The following is a 21,354-nucleotide window of genomic DNA, read 5'->3' as shown; positions in this document are numbered from 1 at the left end:
ATAGTCCGCCGACGTAACCGCAACATTCGAAAACACAATTCCAATTCTATACCTCGGTGGATCGCATCTCTCGAAATCTCAGCAGACTTCTTTTTTCTTACCGAATCAAAGAAGGATCCTCATACTGGCGTTCCTTAACCTCATCTACTAAGGATGATATCACCATATTCTGAACTGTGACTTTTGAATCACCTCAGTCTAATAATTGAACTCTTAGGTTGGCTAACCTATGAAGCTCAGGCGCTAGCTTCCCTTTTTTTGCTCGCAAGTAAGAGAAACTGCCCATAGATCTTGCCACGCCCCGAACCATGGACTGGACGTAATACGACACTCGGTGTCTAACTGCATGTGACCGAGCGAACCACATGGCTTGCTGAATCATCATGAGGCATAACATGAGCAAAATATAACATGAAACATGATGAGCCTTAATAGAACATGAGACGTCATAATATTTAATAAAGTACTTGTATAAAACGTGAATGCGAAAATATCGTAAACGTAGCCAAAGATGGCTACACAACTCTCGAGTATTGGATACATAACCGATCGACTAGTCTATGAAACCTCTATCGCGAATCGAATTATAAAAACATACTTCTTTGGGATCAAGGCCCCCAACATACCTTAACTTGCTAAACATGACATGAAAATAAATAAGGATAACACCTCGAATGAGATGGGGCTCACCGACAAGCTGAATGAGCAAATCCTACTAAGCAGATGCGTCGTCTTGTAAATCCGTACTTATATCGTGAAATGCATCATTATTTCAGCTTTTCCATTTGTGATTTCCAGGACCTCACTGGGAATTGAAAGGTCTCCATCTTCTGCTTCACCACTTTGTGTCCCTTTGCTTCCTAACTCATCTGTTTCATCAAAGATCACATGCACACTTTCTTCCACAATTTGAGTTCTTTTGTTGAAGACTTTGTATGCCTTGCTGTGAGAAGAGTACCCGAGAAAGATTCCTTCATCACTTTTAGCATCAAACTTTCTTAAGGCCTCCTTACCATTGTTGAGAATAAAGCCTTTGCATCCAAATGCCTTAAGGTAAGTTAGCTTGGGTTTCTTTCCATTCAGCCACTCGTAGGGTGTCTTCTCAAGCAAAGACTTGATCATACACCTGTTAATCCAACATCACTAAGTGAGCAACATTTTCAGATTACATGCTTTTTGCAACCTACGAATTAGCACACTAATCCCTCCCCTTACAATAACTCTATTGCAAGAAAAAAAAACCTTGACTAGCTCTAGCCAAGAACCAACTGATTCAACTAACTCTAGCTGAACCTTAACTCACCATAACTAACTATAGTTAGGCATTTACACACAAAAAACTTGATAAACCAAATACCTACAGAACCCTTCTTAAAAGAAGTGTAGGTTTACAATACTAAGATCAAGAAGTCAAAGACTAAACAACATAGGACTTAAGACATCTTCAGTCTTGGTATCTGGTCCTTGGAGTTATTTGGTCTTGATCTTAAAAGCTCCGAGAAAACAGTGGCGGATGCTCTTTTCAACAATGAGAATAATATGATTTGAAGTGCTAGGTTAAACAAATGCCAACATGTTGTTTATATACGGAACCAATGAGAGCATGTGAGGATCATGTGAGTGGCATGCGATATAGATAGGGACGTTATAATGATCCTAGTCTTTTAGCCGACATGCAACTTTGTTCCATTGTGGCTCGCCGATAGTGCCACGGCTTTATGCCACGTTTTGGTGCGCCAAAGGCCCTGGGGACTCGATCAAGGACCTAGTCCTTGGTGTATACGTCGATCATCAAAACTATGAAATGTCATAACTCATTAATCCCCATTGTAATAATTGAATTTGAATTTATTACAAGTCAATGACATCTTGGACGAATATAAAACTAAGGCCACAAGATTCAAGCAGTCTGAATATGGGCGTTATCATCCAAAGGTTATCGCTTTCCGTCACAAGGTCGGGAAAAGGATGAAAGAAATGATGAAAATACTCGATGTGATTGCTTGGGAAAGAGGGAATTTTCATTTGCACGAAAAGATTATCAAGCTGATAGGCGGGAAACAGGTGCTCACCAAAGAATCCAACTGAACAATCAAATCCGCCAATTCTTAGTCATTAATCTACCATTTCCAACCGATCAAACTCCTAAATTTTCAACAATTAAAATATTAAACATAAATATTTGTAACTAAAACATCCTACAAGCCTAGACCTTCAAAATAAGCCATTATTTCAGCCAATTCACCAAAATAATACGTTTTTTTTTTTTTTGAAAATTTACAGAACTAGAATAAACGTATTCCACAGTAACGTATTAGGCATTATTTTATTCAAAAAATTCTACGGACAAAAAAGTTGAAGGTTAAAGGTGTTAAAGGGTAATTCATTACTGTGAGTAACGTTTTATGGTTAATGCGTTACTGTGAGTAACGACTCTAAAGAATACAAAATCTGACATTGATTGATCTTAAAGTCATAACCCGCAGTTACGACTTCAGTTAAGCATCAGAATCGACAAGAACGTTTCTATAGAATCCAGGCGCGAGAAGTCAAATCCTCTAAAGAATTCTGCAAATTGCGAGCCCTTCTGATTGATGTACTTATAAAACGTTACCGACAATATTGATTAACCTTAAAAAAAAGTATTGATTAGCCTTACAAAAATATACTAATTAGCCTTAAAAAAACTGATTAGGATTAAAAAAGTTTTGATTAGCCTTACAAAAAAAAAGTACTGATTAGCTAAATAAAGTAGCATTTTTCGGTTCAAAACAACACCAAAGAGTGGGAAACTATATGAGCGAGAAGTTGGTTAATTCTCCCTTTCAACATTTTCTTATACATTTTAAAGTGCAAGATGGTTATGACACAAAAGAAATTAAAGATACAATGTCTTAAGTTTACAACACAGTAATTAATACTTATATATCACAGTCTTTTAATATATGAAAATTAAGAAGCAACCATCTTTCATATCTACTGCTTAACGAAAAATACTCCATCTTCTAGAAGGAAAACAACAGCTAAATTTGGTCTCTCAATTCACTTCCCTGGAACTAAATTTGTATGAAGCAAAATGGCAGCTAAGAATGGTTTCCATCAAGCTGTAGACTAAGAGACCTTAGCGAATCATATATACTCCATAAAATAAAGCACTCAAATCAGCTAGGATAAAATAAAGAACTCAAATCAGTGGAACATTGAAACCAAATTAAGTAACCATAAAACGTGAGTAACATATTAACTATAAAACGTAACACAGTAACGAATTATCCTTTAGCAACGTTAACCATTAACTTTTTTGCCCGTTGAATTTTTTGAATAAAATAATGCCTAATACGTTTATTCTATTTTTGTAAATTTTCAAAAGAATATATTATTTTGGTGAATTAGCTGAAATAATGGCTTACTTTGGTCATAAATTCATCAAAAAATTAAAACACCATCAAAGTAACATCTCAAAACGAGTCCGGAACCAAAATGACGCAATAAAAAAAGACTTGAAACAACCCCAAAAAAAAAGTGGTACAAAAGTACCTTTAACGCAGTATTTTACTGCGCTAAAGGATATCCCTTCTCTCCTTTAGCGCAAGAAATACTGCGCTATAGGACCTTTTTGTTTTGGTTAAACTCTCTTTCTTTTACATTTTAACATTTTTTTCATACTTTAGCCATAGATTAATCATGCTTCGAGACTCCAAAACTTCAATATTTTCTATAAAACCCTACTTATTTTTGTGCGATTAATAAGGTAGGCTCAATACATCAAGGATACGCAAAACTTCGGATTGTCGTTTTCGTGTTTGAAAAGTGAAGACTTGTTGTCATTAGCTTTTAAGTTAAGTTTTTGTTTTTTAAATTAATATGTAAGAATTGTTGTCTATAAATGATAATAAAGACTAAGATAATATTTATAAATTAAATATTACGCAAAAAATATATAATATTTACTTCGTGTTATTATATAAATTAATGGGTCCCACATGTGGTATGCCTCGAGACTTTATTTCGAATATATCGACATCGTCTCCATCCCCCTTTTTTTTTTATTATCAATTTAGGATCTAGTCCCGCGGGTGATTCCGGGTTCGAAAAAATGAGACCTCACTGGGAGATGCCACCGCAAAAAAGGCCGAAAGATGAACCCGAAAAAATATGATAATAAATTCTTATTTAAGATAATATTTAAAAATATAAATATATACACAAAAAATATATAATATTTACTTAAAGCTAGAGCTGCGTGCTATTCGAGGTCCAAATAAAGGTTAATTATATATACATTAATTGAATTTACGTCCTAAAATCTTATCCGTGGCCGACAAAGCCCATGAGAAAACACCGTCCTCTTCCTTGCGTCGAATCCTAAAATATAAAAAATTGATGCATATATATTTAAAATAAGTACTTTAATATGTTAAATAACGCAACGGATTAAAAAGTCATCAAATCATCCATGCCTAAATTTCCTAATCTCTCTCATCCGTTGAAACGCCGCCAATCGATGTCATCCGCCTTGATGTACCATCCTCGAGATAAAATATCCATACCATCTTCGCTAAGATGTTCGAGCGGCCACCGTCCGGAACGACCGCGGATGCGAATCGGAATTTGCTTCATCTACCAGCAACCCTCTAGCAAGACGACGTTAGACATATGCTCTTGATAACCCATGATCATCCATATGCGAACTCGAATATACGGTCGGGTTAGACATATGTTGCATTTGTGTTCAATTTGTGTTCAACAGTAAAAAATAGTTATTTTTAAAACGTAATGATTAATACAATTAAATAAATCTAAATGCGATAAACTTACCAACGCCTCGTACTGCCCCCATGAGTGCTACGTATCCTACATCCTTTGCGGGATGTAAAGCTGGGTTGCCAATCAATCGGCGTGTGATCCCATGACACCAGTGCATGTAATCCATGATGGGAGTCGCATGACCGACCTCCGCTAAAGTCCCCAACCTGTCCTGCCAACGCTGGAGCTGGAGACCTATAAAAGTCAGAAATGCATCACCGATGGCCGCTCGATCGACCCGTTGGTAGTGTCAGAGCTCATGATGAATGTCGGGGGGTATATTCTGTGTATGCCCAAACTGTTGTACAATGCGCTGGAGCATGTGGTCCTCAACGATGTCTAGGTGTATCAGCGGACATTGCGACCTCCACATGGCCTGACCACCCCTGCAAAAGGCCGGCAACCCATCCAAAATAGCAGCGTACGACGTTCATATAAATAGCTGCATAAAATATAGATATAAATTAGTGATCACCAAGTAGAAAAGACGTTAAATTTAATTAATAGTGTAAAGTTAAATAGTTTTACCGTATCGTCCGTCATCTGATCAAGCTGGTCCCGAAATGGAAGAATACTGTGGTGCATATCCACATCCCGGTCAAACCCTGCCATCCATCTCCTCGCGTAGGGCATGTCATTACCGAGATGATGCCTTGGTATGGGCTGAAAAGGAAGCATCCTCTCCCACGCCCATAACTGAAAGTGATATTAGAAAATACGATTTTTTTAGTCGTCGTTTCAAGAGGTTTGTTTACATTAAAGGAACACACACTTAAAATATTACCGGAGAAGAGCAAAAAAATCACACACATATCGATATGACTAATGACGCTCGCACAGGCATCGAGAGGTATGCTAAAAACAAAGACCGCCCGGCCGTAGTAGTCTCCCAAGCGGTCCAGATGCTCCAAGAAGATCAAATATCGTAAGCTTACATAGGCACCCGATGTGTTCGGGAACAAGATTCCCCTGAATATAATGAGCAGCTACAAACGGGCATAACGATCAACAACGTCCCGAGGAGTGCCGTCGTCAACAGTGAGGCTCGCGAGCAACAAAGTGCGAGCGCACTAACCGCACCGACTCGTCGAGATACGGGCCGCGACACCGTGCACAAAGTGGGCGAGCCTAGTCAACTCCGACATCCATGTCCTACCTGTGGAGGAGGCTCGTACCGACCGTATAATGGCTCTCCATCTACCCGCAATCCAAACAAGACCTCCACATCCCAAGCAGTAATCGTGGCCTCACCAAATACAGTGTAGATGGAAGGTATGTGTCTCCGGCCTCCACCGCTCAAACATGGCCGTAATAAGTGCCCAATCATGCTGCGCCCAACCAACGGACACGCAACGATAGATACCGCCTCGAAACAATATCTCTAAGACGCGAGGGTGTGGGGGCGCTCGCATAAAAGAGTCCACGCTCTCTGGAGCCTACGAGGACGGAGCCTAGTCCCTATTCCTATAACACCAGCCCATAATAACTTGGACCTATGATTGTCTTGCAAAGAAAGTAATCTATCATCGGGCCCCAAGTGAACAACGAGCGTCGGGTGAACATTCGGATCTATGAAAGTGTCATGTCTGTAGAAACTAAATTATTCATTATTCTTGAAATTAAAGTGAAATTATATTAACTAATTAATCATTTATAGGGAATATGTGAATTATGATGATTATGTTGTATTATATTTTGTGAATAATTATATCTAATTATAATTATTCTCCTAACTACAATTAAAGAATAACGAACTAATTTATTTAACGATTAACATGGGATAAACAATTTCACAAATAAATAAATTAACAATGCCATAATTAACAAATAATAGGAGATTACTATATTTTCTCTAATTAAAAAATTAATAAAGAATTAAAAAATTAATAATTCATAAACAATTAACAAATAAAAATTCATAATCAACAATTTACAACTAATAAATTAACAATGACATAATTAACAAATAATAGTAGATTACTATATTTTTTCTAATTAAACAAGTCATAAAAAATTAACAAATTAAAAATTCATAAACAATTAACAAATTAACAATTCATAATCAATTAAAAAATTAACAATTCATAATAAATTAACCAAAAAAAAAAAAAAAAACAATGATTTTTTGAAATTCGAGACTATGAAACATTAAACATGCTTAGGATTATAATATACTTAACAAAATAATTAAAAAGTTCATAGTAGAATACCTTGATCGAAGCTTGTTGTAGGGGTGTTTTAATCGAGTTGCACGTCTTTTTTTCGATCTTAGAATTTTGCTCTTTGACTTGAATATACCGAGACTCTAAACTTTCCAAACGAAATTTGAATAGAAAATGACGGTTTTTGGAGGTGGGCCCGACCTTTTTCTCCTTCAATGGCGTTCAATTTTTTTTTAAGTGTTGGGGGGACCAGTGGTGGAACCCGATGATTTTATGTCGGTGTCTTATAAATAGTAAGATTTTTTACCGCGCTAAAGAGTTAGAAGGAATATCTAAAGCGCAAGAAAATATCGCATCGATTTAACCGCTTCAAGTTACTATGCTTTTAATGCAAGTATTTTATCGCGTTAAAGGTATTTATGTACTCCTCCGTCTCCAAATAGATTCTCTTTTGATTTTACACAAAGTTTAAGAAATAAAGGAAGATTTTTAAAATGTGTGGTCTAAAAAAGCCTTTATATTTGTGTAATTATAAATCATATCATAAAAGTTAAATTATTTTAAATATAAAAGCGTAATAATCTTTTAACCTAACTAATTAAAAGAAGGATAATTTTTTTAAAAAAGTATCACTTTTTTTTTCTAGGATATTTTGTGTCAGTCTTTTTAAATTGGGTCATTTTGGTTCCGGACCCTCTCAAAACATTAATTTAGATACCACCGTGAAGTTGACAAATTGAGATTGACAAGACCAAAAGCCGTGTTATTGTGGAAAATTTTCCACGGACCGAAAGACTACCCCACAAGAAGGTCGGCAGCTGTTGTCATCAATGTGGGCAATGAAAGACACGGCATGAGTAGTTTCCATGAAAATGCAAGTCATGGCATGAGTAGTTTCCATGAAAATGCAAGTCAAGTTACAAGTCAAGCTTTATGAAAAAGCTGGACACATTGTTCTTCCACTGCCTTGTAGACGCCTAGCCCATTTCAAGCTTTTACAAATTCTCTTGACTTGTTAAAATGAATAAGTAAAAGGGAAATTTTATTTTCTATATCTATATTATAATCGGATTAAGAAACAATGTGTGATTCCCAAAATCAAATAAAATATTTAAGGAAAAAAATGCAAAAGTAGATATTTAAAAGATTAACTTGAGTATAATTAACTATCATATTCGGAAAAGTTACTTCTAGTACATATGGAGTACAGTACTCAATATTTTTAGGAAAAGTAATTCAGTAACTACTCCTTTTCAAAAGCAAATGCGACTCAAAGGAATGGAAGCACCAAGTTGACAACTTGAGAGATTGACAAAACCAGATAGGTGTGTTTTGTGGTCCTGTTAATGTGCAAGACAAATTAAGGCGAAAGAAAAGTCTTGTAAAGTTAACTATATTAGAAGAGTGTGTTGGATCGTCGTCCACCCACTCTTCTAATATAGTTAAAAAAAATAAGGTGGGGCTCACTCTTCTTCAATAGTAGAAATTAAAAAAAAAAATTAAGGTGGGATCCACGTGAAGAAGTAGGAGACAATTACAAAAAAAAGCATTTAAATAATGATAATAAATTCAGAAAATGGTAAAATATGCTTAGAAAAAATTTAAAGAAGAGAAATTCATGAAAAAAGAAATAGCGATTTAAATTGAACACAAAAACCACTAAAGAAGTCATAAAACCAAAAGATTTACCTTTGGGTATAAATTTAGGCGCATACGTCTCACACAAATAATGAGGAATAACATCAAGAAGACGAAATATAAACGGCTAAACGTATATGCATATTTTCTTAAAATGATGAAGTTGATCTATACTTAAAAATTTAAGACTATACGTATGCTAACACATAAAAGTCGCATTTCGGTTGTTGTTGAAAGAAATTAAAAGAGATGATGTATTTTAAATCTTTCAATTTGAGAATTAAATTGAAACTATATGGGAGAACAAGAAAATAATTTATTGATATTTTCAATTAATTGAATTATAATACTTTCTATAATAAAAATTTCATAATTATATTATTAAAAGATACTCTCTCTGTCCTAATTTATGTGATATAATTTGACTAGGCATGAAATTTAAAAAGAAAAGAAAAATCTTTAAAACTTATGATCTAAAATAAGTCATAGATATTTATGTAGATTTATTAAATATTTTTAAATATAAATTTATTTATTATAATACTATTTTTTGTGTTGGGCCTTTTATCATCTAGTAATCATTTTTTTCTATAATAAAATTTCCATAATTATATTATTAAAAGGTTACTCTCTCTGCAAATTTTAAAAATTTATGGTATGACGCCAACAAGATACACTTGTTAAGGAATTAAATGCTTGGATCGCAGATACTATGCCTTTAAAGAAAAAGAAAAATGCGGTCCCAAGATTGAAATTCCTTCACAAAGTTACTGAGGGCATACTTTTGATCTAAATTATAAGTTATGCGGACTCCAAGCATACTTAAGCAAGTCATAGATATTTGTGCATAAATTTAAATTAAGTTAAATAATTTTTAAATATAAATTTATTTATTTTTTTAAGATAGATCAAAAAAAAATATAAACTTGCGAATTTTTTTTAAAATTTTTTGTGTTGGACGCGAAGTGCGAAAATTTAAAGATTTATACGGCGCAAAATTTGAAGCACCACCCCAAAAAATTTAAAACATCAACCGTAGCCTTTAGTAATTGAGACATGGCCCCATGGGCAAGTGCACTTTCTATGAAATGATTCAATAATTGAGTTTTTCTCAAGTCAAGCTTTGTGAACAAACCAGTCAACTTTGAACTGCCCATATTTCATTCCAACAACTTACTTTGTATCAGAAATATATATTCATTGTTTACGCACATAAAATTGTGTTACAATTCCAGTTATCTAGACTCCTTCCACATATCTAATCGTTATAGTGAATTCAACAAATGGCAGAAGCTTTCCTTCAAGTTCTGCTAGACAATCTGAGTTCATTCATCCAAGGGGAACTTGGATTTTTTTTTGGTTTTAAGGAGGAGTTTGAAAAGCTTTCAAGCAGGTTTACTACAATTCAAGCGGTGCTAGAAGATGCCCAGGAGAAGCAATTGAAGGATAAATCAATAAAGAACTGGTTACAGAAACTCAATATTGCTGCATATGAAGTTGATGACATCTTGGACGAATGCAAAACTAAGGCAGCACACGATTAAAGCAGTCTGAACGTGGGTGTTATCATCCAAAGGTTATCGGTTTCCGGCACAAGATCGGGAAAAGGATGAAAGAAGTGATGAAAAGACTAGATGCAATTGCTGAGGAAAGAAGAAACTTCCATTTGAACGAAATGATTACAGAGAGACAAGCTACTAGACGGGAAACAGGTGCTCATCTCTAAATAAGTTTTAGACACATTAGTATATTACGACAACTTAGTTTTTTTTTTTTTTTAATACTTTTTTTTTGGCAATTATCAAATTCATGTGTGTTTTTGGAGTGAAGGGAAGCTTCAAAAATTTTCCCTAAACGTTTGTTTCAAGTCTAAGCAACAAGAAAGATCTAAGCTGCTTTAGACTTTATAAAATTTAAAATTTAGAGTTAATGCTAAATAACACACTTAAACTATTACTTCTTTTTTAGAGTTTCATAACTCAACTATCTATTGTTTCATTTTTCTATCTAAACTATCACATCATTTGTATTAAAACACACTTCATTGCTGAGTTGGCCAAATATTTGAAATCACTCAATGATAAGCGTGTGGGGCTTAAAAAACCCATTAAAAATGGGTCCACACGATATCTATAACAGCTAATTGAGCTGAATAAGTTTTAAAAAATAACTATTTTCCTTTAAATGCTTCTCTTATTCCCCTTTTTCCTTCTTCATTTCTCCATGAAAATCTAGAATTTTATAGAACTCTAGATTGTTTTACCAAAATCAAAAGCGAAACAATAATTCATGCTGAAATTGAAGATTAATGGGGAGGGGGAATCAAGGCTGAGCACTTTTACCCATTCAATTCTGATTTTAGAACCCTAATTTTTAACACTCCTTCACTTTTACCCATTTAATTAAAACTAGTCACGTGTATTTCTTGTTCAAACAAACTTTTTAAAAAAATATTTTTGATCAGAACAATAACACATACTTTTAAGTAATAACTGCAATGAAGAACGGGTACTAAAATTGAAGAAGTAGGAGAATGGTGTGTACGCAGCACTGAATGATGGTGGAAAAAAAGGATGAGAGTTTTTTTCGATGGACTCTCAAAAAAAAATGTGTAATAAAGCATATCAAAAATCAAGTAATTAAAGCAAATACAGTAGTGGAAAAGCCACGCTGAATACGACGAAGAAGAAAACAGTAATAACAACAAATAATATGATAACTTAAGCAAAAAAATAAATAAAGGATCAGAATTACTTCAACTTCCCACAACTATGAGAAAAACTCCAATGCATTGAGTAGGCATTCTACAGGTTGTCAGTTATTGCACCTTTACGATATGCACATCTATATCATGACAATTACTATAAAATTTGTAACTAACATCTTAACAGCAGTTTAAAATCAACAACAATTTGTTTTATCCTTTTGACACTAAATTTTCAATTCCTATCCTATTTTTATGCACCTACCAGTTTTTATATGAAGTACTTCATGCATGTGTAAACAACAATTTGTTTTATCCTTTTGGCACTAAATTTTCAATTCCTATCCTATTACATAGATATATCATATCCGTTACCTATATTATGATTGAATAACTTATGAGCAAGTTTACATTCCCCAAAAAAAAAAAAAAGGAAAAAAAAGTAAGATTACTTGTATTCTGTGCCATGTGACGAGGAATCTTTTTTTTTTTAAATTTTAAATTCAATTTTCACTTTTTTTTTAGATTCTAATTCCCTAACTTGTAATCCTTTCCAATTTCCCCTTCCCCTACCCCTATGTAATAAATTTTAAAAAAAAAATGTAGTGTGACGATGCTAAGAGTATTCAGAATTTAACTAAATTTCTATATTACCTATGTCTAAGATAAGATGCAACTTATTAGATATTGACTAATTTTATGTAAGTTGAGTCCCCTGCGCTGTGCATTTTCAATATGCTTTTAATTTTAACATTTGGGTGATCATCTCATCAGATTTGTAATGTTTTAATATTCCTTGTGTTTCAATTTATATGAACCTATTTGAATGCGCACAAAGTTTAAGAAAGAAGGAAAGACTTTTGAAACTTGTGATTTAAGCAAATCATAGATATTTGTGTGGCTATAGATCATTTAGGTCATTCTTTTTTGCACTAATTTAACAAGTGAATAGGTTCACATAAATTAAAACGGAAGGAGTAATAATTATAAAACTATTATTGTCCCGTATAGTGTTTTGTAGTAAAAATGAATATTCAACGTAACACGGGTGTACTTGTTGGAAAATCGGGGAGGAGAATCACTCTCAATCAACTCAGATGTAAATTAGTTACATGTACTAGATTAGGTACATGTTAGAAGAATTCCTATAAATACCTTCACTTAAAGACAAGGAAAGTAACGACTCTTCTTTGTTCTACTCAACTTGACTTACACAATCAATCATTCATTTTTTGAAGAAAAGTGGGGAATATAATCTTCCACCAACTTAACTTAAATAAAATGTTGTAGTACCTAGGTATTTATAGGAATTCTTCTAACATGTACCTAATATAATTCTAGATATCCTTGTATCTTCCCTAATTCATGAACAACTTTCATCTTCCCTAGTTCATAAACAAACTAGAAAAATACAAGTATCATAATTAATTTCCTATAAATGAACTAAGACAATTCATGTATAAAAAAAGAATTTTTCTTTTCTCAATACAAGTTTCATTTTTCAACCGTACTTGCATCAATAAAACAATTAAACATCTACAATTTTAACATTAATAAGGAACTCTTTGAAGGCTAGCGATCAGTACTATCTGTGGTAACTCAGAATCAAAAAGAGACCAAACTCTACTTTTTCAACTATCAATATTTACTGAGCCAACAAATATGCAAATGATTCTTGGAAGATAACCAACTTAGATGCATATGATATGAGACTTCAGTGATAATTAGAGTAAGCATTTCACTTCCCGCATAAAAGAGACGGAAAAGAACATGAATGGGCTCTTTGTAACTCCTGTTGATCTCAACATCAATGAGAGTGTAACAAGAGTCTTTCCATTTGCTTCAAATTTCAGATTAATTGAATATAGACGTCCAATTATATATCAAAATCTCTTTTCTAAGGAAGTACTTCTAATGTATTTTACCTTTTTGTACAAAATTATTCTAGGAGTAGGATTCAAGGAAAGGGTAAATTGGTTGTTCGATATTTAATGGGCATTTTGGTAATCCAACTTCAACTTTAGGGGCTTCCTACCTTTAGGATAGTATAGATAGATATAGATACTAACTAACTAAAATCTAATAAACGTTCTAATTAGATTAGATGGACACCACGTGGAGTACCACTTGGCACTATTTTTTATCTAAAATAGAGAGTGTATGAGGCATACAACAACTCAACATAGAGGTGTGTTTTAATATAAGGGATCGGAGTGATAGTTGATGTGTGAAACTCGTGAAAAAAATAATAGTTTAATGTGTTTTTGACCATTAACTCTAAAATTAACCATGAAAAAATTGTGAATTCAAGACTGTAGGAGTGACTTTTAATGATTACTTAACTTCTACGTCATAATATAGAAAGTAATTTCATAAATAAGAAAAGTTAGGAAATCCTCCTAACATTCTTCCCCATTCTTATTGCATTTTTCACTTCGAAAATGAGGCACCAAGAAATACAACTTCATAACTGATTTATAAAATGATTGCAGAGAAAATGGAGAAACTTCAAAACTATATTTTGTCCTCTTAAATAACTTTCTGCCTAGTGGAACTTAGCATGATTTTCCCATTGCAGTTCGTCAACTTCCCCCATTATCATGTCTGCTGTTCATCTGTGACTCGTTATTGTGCAACTTCTCTATTTTCTGCTAACTCCTAATGAGCTTGAATGTAACAACATTTTTATGTGGACATTGCTTGGAACAGGTTCTGTTTTAACTGAACCAAAAGTTTATGGAAGGGACAGAGAGAGGAATGAGATAGTGGAAATCCTGATAAACAATGTTAATACTGCCCAAGAACTTTCAGTGCTCCCAATACTTGGTATGGGGGGACTTGGAAAGACGACACTTGCCCAAATGGTCTTCAATGATCCGAGAGTGACTGATCATTTCAATCCCAAAATATGGGTTTGTGTCTCAGATGATTTTGATGAGAAGAGATTGATAAAGGCAATTGTAGAATATATTGAAAAAAGGTCAGTTGGTGACATGGAATTAGCCCTCTTTCAGGAGAAGCTTAAGGAGTTGTTGAAGGGAAAAAGATACTTGCTTGTCTTAGATGATGTTTGGAATGAAAATCAAGAGAAGTGGGCTAATTTAAAAGCAGTCTTGAAGGTTGGAGCAAGTGGTGCTTCTGTTCTAACCACTACTCGTCTTGAAAAGGTTGGATCAATTATGGGAACTTTGCAACCATATCAGTTGTCAAATCTATCTCAAGATGATTGCTGGTTGTTGTTCAAGCATCATGCATTTGGGCACCAAAGTGAGATAAATCCTAACCTTGTGGCTATTGGAAAGGAGATTGTGAAAAAATGTGGTGATGTGCCTTTAGCAGCCAAGACTCTTGGAGGTCTTTTACGCTTCAAGAGCGAAGAAAGTGAATGGGAACATGTGAGAAACAGTGAGATTTGGAAGTTACCTGAAGAAGAAAATTCTATTTTGCCTGCCTTGAGACTGAGTTACCATCACCTTCCACTTGATTTGAGACAATGCTTTGTGTATTGTGCAGTATTCCCCAAGGACACCAAAATGGAAAAGGAAAAGCTAATCTCTCTCTGGATGGCACACGGCTTTCTTTTATCGAGAGGAAACTTGGAGCTAGAGGATGTGGGTAATGAAGTATGGAAAGAATTATACTTGAGGTCTTTCTTTCAAGAGGTCGAAGAAGATAAATCTGCTGGTAAAACTCATTTCAAGATGCATGATCTCATCCATGATTTGGCTACATCCCTGTTTTTAGCAAGCACATCAAGCAGCAATGCTCGTGAAATGAATGTAGAAGAAGATGATGAATATATGATGTCCAAGATTGGTTTCACTGAAGTGGTGCCTTCTTACTCTCCTTCTCTCTTGAAAAAGTTTGTCTCGTTAAGGGTGCTTAATCTAAGTTACTCAGAATTTAAGCAGTTACCGTCTTCCATTGGAGATCTAGTACATTTAAGATACCTGGACCTATCTGACAATGACAATATTCGTAGTCTTCCAAAGCAGTTATGCAAGCTTCAAAATCTGCAGACTCTTAATCTATCACATTGCAGTTCACTTTCTTGTTTGCCAAAACAAACAAGTAAACTTTGTAGTCTCCGAAATCTTTTGCTTCAGTACTGTCCATTGACTTCTATGCCACCAAGGATAGGATCTTTGACATGCCTTAAGACTCTAAATCTATTTATTGTGGGAGAGAAGAAAGGTTATCAACTTGGTGAACTACAAAACTTAAACCTCTGTGGCTCAATTTCAATCACAAACCTTGATAGAGTGAAGAACTTTAAAGAGGCAGAAGAAGCCAATTTATCTGCAAAAGTAAATCTGCACTCTTTAAGCATGGAATGGGATATAGATGGACCACATAGATATGAATCAGAAGAAGCTAAAGTGCTTGAAGCCCTCAGACCACACCCCAATCTGAAATCTTTAGTAGTCACTGGTTTCAGAGGTTTCCGTCTCCCAGACTGGATGAATCACTCAGTTTTGGAAAGGGTCGTCTCTATTCAAATTAGTGACTGCAAAAACTGCTCGCGCTTACCACCCTTTGGGGAGCTGCCTTGTCTAGAAAATCTAGAGTTACAAGCCGGGTCTGCGGAGGTGGAGTATGTTGAAGAGGATGATGTTCAATCTGGATTCCCCACAAGAAGAAGGTTTCCATCCCTGAGAAACTTGACATAGACTACTTTCCTAATCTGAAAGGATTGCTGAAAAAGGAAGGAGAAGAGCAATTCCCCATGCTTGAAGAGATGATGATTTTGAATTGCCCTATGTTTGTTTTTCCAGCCCTTCCTTCTGTCAAGAAATTGGAAATTTGGGGGGAGTTAGATGCAACAGGTTTGAGCTCCATATCTAATCTTAGCACTCTTACTTACCTTCAAATTAGATTTAACGACACAGCGACTTCACTCCCAGAAGAGATGTTCAAAAGCCTTGCAAATCTCAAATACTTGAGGATCTATTACTTCGAGAATCTCAAAGAGCTGCCTACCAGCCTGGCTAGTCTCAATGCAAATGAAGCGATTTCTAAAATTATTAAGTTGTGAGATGCTAAAATCTTTACCCTTGAGGGATTGTTCAATTAGCTAACAGTTATGAATATTGTTTGGCAAATAACTGCCTTTTTTTGAGAAGGATATATTTTCTCACTAATTTAATTGATTTTTTAGAAGTTAAGATTTAATTTTATTATCCATTGGATGTAATTTTCTTATTTTCTTTCGGAAACGAATTATTATCCATTCACTCTACTTGGATATGCACTAGTTCTGAGTATTCGCTAACAGTTGTGGATTATCCTTTGGGAATGAAAATTGTGACAAATGAAAAAAGAAAAGACCCATAAAAAAATGAAGAGATTGATTTTATCTAAATGCAAGCAACAACCATCAATGAAGAGATTGATGAAAATCAAGAATAGACGGATATAGCAATGGAAGATATTGATAATTCTACTCAAATTATTTTGATTGAATAAAATAAGCAAATAAGTTACACGAATTTGCGTTTAAATACTTTGTTTATTTTGTTGTACTTATTGGTGAGCAGTACCTTTCAATATATAATAAAGAGGATAGAAATATGGTAAAGCAAAACGATCAACTGCAATAGTATTTTATAAGGTCAATTTATTTGTAAATGCAAGTTAATGAATTACAATTAGGTGCCAATCAGTATATTCGGGTGTCAAATTAGCCCCCTCTATACAATAATACGTCTTTCCTACACATTTATTATATGAATATTACTTGTGTACACTAATAGTATATGTGTAATATATATTGTACCGGTTACTTGTATCATTTTTGAATTATTAATTTAGCTAATTATAAGCAGCTAATTTATTTTTTCTTGTAGTTGATCAAATAGTAGAAAAAATATCCAATCTGCCGGTGTAAAGAATTTAGACTCAATATATATATATATATATACACACACACCCTGAGAAGAATATAGAGAAAATGGCATTTTTACGTTCGTAATAAGCCACATGCCCATTGACGTGCTTGTTAGAGAAGTTTTGAAGAGGGCATTTGATAGGAAAATATTTATATTTCAGCTATGTATCAAATCAATAAAAAAGACATTTGCTTTACATTGAGAAAATCACCCAAAAAGATTATTAATTCAAAGGTACTTTTATCCTATTCAAAAGATTATTTATTATTTCTCAACTTTTAAATTGAGAAAATTAATTAGTATCATTAGAGGAAAGATTAATCAATTGTTAGTCTTTTTAATCAAACCACCAATTCCAAAATACATTATTTACTATGATTAGCAATATAATATGTTAAATTTATAATAAGAACAAGTTAATCATTTTAAACATCAAATTTTGTTATGTCACCATCCAGCAATATCTGATTAAAACGTTGGAATGACACACCAGAGGCCAAAAATAAGGTGGTCGTGTTCATTCAATATGAGTTTGATTAATGTTAACGTGTTCAACTAAAGTTTCATTTACAAGGGACATTATAATTGATACTGTACAATTTTTGTACATGTCGGCTTCAGCAACCTTCAAACAGAAATTCGAAGTCCTATCAATAAGCCAATGTTAACCTACATCTAGGTTAAATCTGCACATTCAACTTCACTGCATTCTTTGAATGAGTATTACCCAATTGATACTTTGATCATAGCACTTGTCAAAGTTTAAGTTCGAAAAATAATCAAAAACACTATTGAAATATCACGTTAGGTGTAATCCTCATTATCAAAATTCATTTAATTATAAAGGTGCTCGATGTCCATATGCATTACAATTTACAAAGAGCATAATGGCTCGAACAGTATGAATTAGAAGAACAAAATTCATACTTAAGAAATGCTTGTGAAGTTCTAATGGTATGGTTCTCTTTTTGAGATAATGGTCAAAAATACCTGAACTATCACTTTTATATGAATTTCACACCCCAGCTATCAGTTTTTTTTTCCTTACTGGACTATTACCATGTCTTCAGTTTGATGGTAATTTCTTTGTTGACGACTTCTCTTGAGAAACGTGTGTATATATGAATTTTTTTTACTATATTTCCATCAAATAATCTGTAATTTACTTTTCGAGATTAATGAGTACGTAGTAAGTTTTTCTTAATACAATATAACAAAAAAATATGTAGGGCATATAAAAGTGTTTTTACCTATTTGTTTTTTCAGAATATCTTATGTAAACAATGAGGGTGTGAAACTTCCATCTTCCCTTGACAATAGAGATACTCGCCAATGAGATATTACGGAATTAATATAATTCGAGAAGGTGACTTACATACGTAAAGAGAAAGAGAAATGTCTCATCCCCATCAATAAATGAGAGACTAAAAAACTGAATGAAACACGTTTTGCTGTAACTTTTTTGAAAAATGTTCTTTTTCTATCTAAATAAGATTTTTAATAATCAAATCATAAAGTTCTTAAAATTTACAACCAAGCAAATGACGTGAGGATAAATAAAGAAACGTTTCCCTAAATGGGGGAAGTCTAAAAAATGTGGATACACTTACATGAAAAAGCGTAAACAGTAAACAGCAAATTACTCTTAATTAGTTTCTTCTAATAATTACTCAACATTGCTAAGACGCTATTGCTACTTGCTACACTATGTCCTTTTCAGCTCCATTAATTCCTTTCTTTCAATTTAGTTTGTGTCCAAGTTTCTTCTCCACTTTCCCCACACATTCGTATTCACACTTCTCAAGCAGAATTCAATATTGTCTTTATTATATATAGAGATGGAATCAAAGACAGCAAGTGTAACTTTAATCAGAGACAAAAACTTTGAAGCCACTAATGGAGAGATTTTGGTGCTCCCATTTTATGGTCAAGGTCATCTCTTCCCATGTCCGGAACTCTGCAAAAATCTCACCTTTTTCAACTTTAAAGTCACCCTTATCATCCCCTCCCACCTCTCATCCTCCATCCCCGCCTATCTTCGTCACTATTCTCTGATTCAACTCGTTGAAATATCTATTACAACATCAACTCCATCACCACCGCCATTACAAAAAGCAACAGAATTACCAACTTTCCCACCAAAAGGAAAAGGACGAAATTTCATGCAAGGGCCTTTCAAACATCACCACAGCAGTTAGGACAGGGGATTGATACCTTACTATCAGAACGATACAATGGATCGGCTAAGACCCGACCCATATGTGTGGTGGTGGATGTCATGATGAGCTGGAGCAAGGAAATTTTATGAAATTTGACATACCTTTTGTCTCTTTCTTCACTTCTGGAGCTTGTGCTGCTGCAATGGAGTTTGCAGCCTGGAAGAACCATATGGATGAGATGAAACCGAGTGAGATTCGAATCCTTCCGGGGTTGCCTGAAAGTATGGCTCTGAGTTACTCTGATATCAAACGAAATCATCATGGGCCAGGTCATCATCACGGTGGTGTCCGAATAAACATAACGATCTATCGGGACCACCGTATAGGATAAAAGATGGGCCTCCAAGACCGGGTCAAAAACCCAGATGGGTAGATGAGGTAGAGGGTTCTATTGCATTGTTGATCAATACCTGCTATGATCTTGAGGGTCCATTCATTGATTATGTAATTAATCAAATTGAAAAGCCAATATGGGGCGTAGGCCCATTGTTGCCAAAAACATTTTGGAAATCACCTAGTTCAATACTACATGATCATGAAGTCAGGTCGAACCGCCAATCAAACTTTACAGAGGAAGAGGTGATGCAATGGTTGAACTCAAAACCTCAGCGATCCGTAATTTATGTGTCCTTTGGTAGTGAAGTTGGACCTAGTTTAGAAGAATATGCTCAACTGGCTGATGCATTAGAGGCATCAGACCATCCTTTTATTTGGGTTATTCAGGTTGGTTCAGGCCGACCCGGTCCACCTCCGGGTCACTTTGGAGGCAGCCAACAAGGAGGAGGATATTACCCTCATGGATTGGAAGAAAGAATAGGGAACAGAGGGTTGATAATAAAGGGATGGGCACCACAGTTGTTGATTTTGAGCCATCCTTCAACTGGCAGATTTCTATCACATTGCGGATGGAACTCAACAATGGAGGCAATAGGACGCGGCATCCCAATTTTGGCTTGGCCAATCAGGGGTGACCAATTCCATGATGCCAAATTGGTAGCAAATTACTTGAAAATGGGACACGTGATTTTACTTACTGATGACCCGAGAGAGAAGGTGAAGAAAGCCAACACAGTTCAAGGCATTGGCTTGCTGATGAATGAAGGGGTGGCTTCAAGCTCCATTTTCCAGAATGGTTATCCAGATAGTTCAATGTGCTCTCTGAAGTCATTTATTCAATTCATAAGCAAATAATGTGGAAAACTTCATATAGGACAGCCTTTACCATCTCCAAATAGAACAGAGAGAAGCAAATATGTAAGATGAGACTACAAGTTGGAGTTCACGACAATTTAGAGGTTAGACAACCTCAATTATAAATGAACATGTTTGTGATCCTCCATATTAATTTGTGTTTCACATATGTGATTATACAAGCTAAGAAGCCTACCAACTTTGTGGTGGGGTGGGGGGGGGGGAAGAGGCAAGACGAGGAAAAGGATCGTAGTCACCACCATTTCCTTTTCTTTACTTTTTTTTTTTTTGATTTATTTTTATCTTAAGGGGAACTATTCTACATTACGTTTCCATACTCACCAACCAAATTAAAACGAACACTATCCCAGCAAGAAGAAAAACAATGAAACATAAGCTATCTGCACCGTTCTGCACTAACTTCATGCATTCAAGGCAGTCAAAAAAGTATCTTTTCTAAGATAGGAGGAAAAGAAAAAATGAGAAGTTTATCTACAATTTGATTTACCAAACATGTGATATCTAATTGCCATGAGCAATACACTCTACCACACAGATACAACTAGAAATGTCATACGAAAAAACATCATAATTCCCACAATATTGTACAAAACAAATGAGAAGGCAAGAGGAAAAACTAATGGGAAACAACAAAAAAAAGGAAGGAAAAAAAAAAAAAAAAGAGGAAAAATTTGTTCTCTAACCACAAGAGGAAAAGACCTTTAGATAAAGAAAACCAGTCTTTA

The 21,354-nt window shown here is 34.5% G+C and overlaps 2 protein-coding genes and 1 pseudogene across 10 annotated transcripts in view; 2 read left to right on the top strand and 1 right to left on the bottom strand.

The window, feature by feature from the left end:
• LOC132030086 (protein ENHANCED DISEASE RESISTANCE 2-like) overlaps positions 1 to 21,354 on the bottom strand; it is a 54,164-nt gene that overhangs the window by 11,336 nt on the left and 21,474 nt on the right. The window lies entirely within an intron of this gene.
• LOC132030091 (putative disease resistance protein RGA3) lies at positions 9,694 to 10,280 on the top strand. Its single transcript, XM_059419572.1, has one exon. It carries the CDS (start codon positions 9,890 to 9,892, stop codon positions 10,148 to 10,150), a length of 261 nt encoding a protein of 86 aa, XP_059275555.1. The 5' UTR covers positions 9,694 to 9,889; the 3' UTR covers positions 10,151 to 10,280.
• On the top strand, positions 18,671 to 21,348 carry LOC132030088 (probable UDP-glucosyl transferase 73B6; annotated as a pseudogene).

Source organism: Lycium ferocissimum, chromosome 9, assembly GCF_029784015.1.
Source record: "Lycium ferocissimum isolate CSIRO_LF1 chromosome 9, AGI_CSIRO_Lferr_CH_V1, whole genome shotgun sequence".
Taxonomy (NCBI): Eukaryota; Viridiplantae; Streptophyta; class Magnoliopsida; order Solanales; family Solanaceae; genus Lycium; species Lycium ferocissimum.
This window is presented reverse-complemented; position numbering and strand designations above follow the sequence as displayed.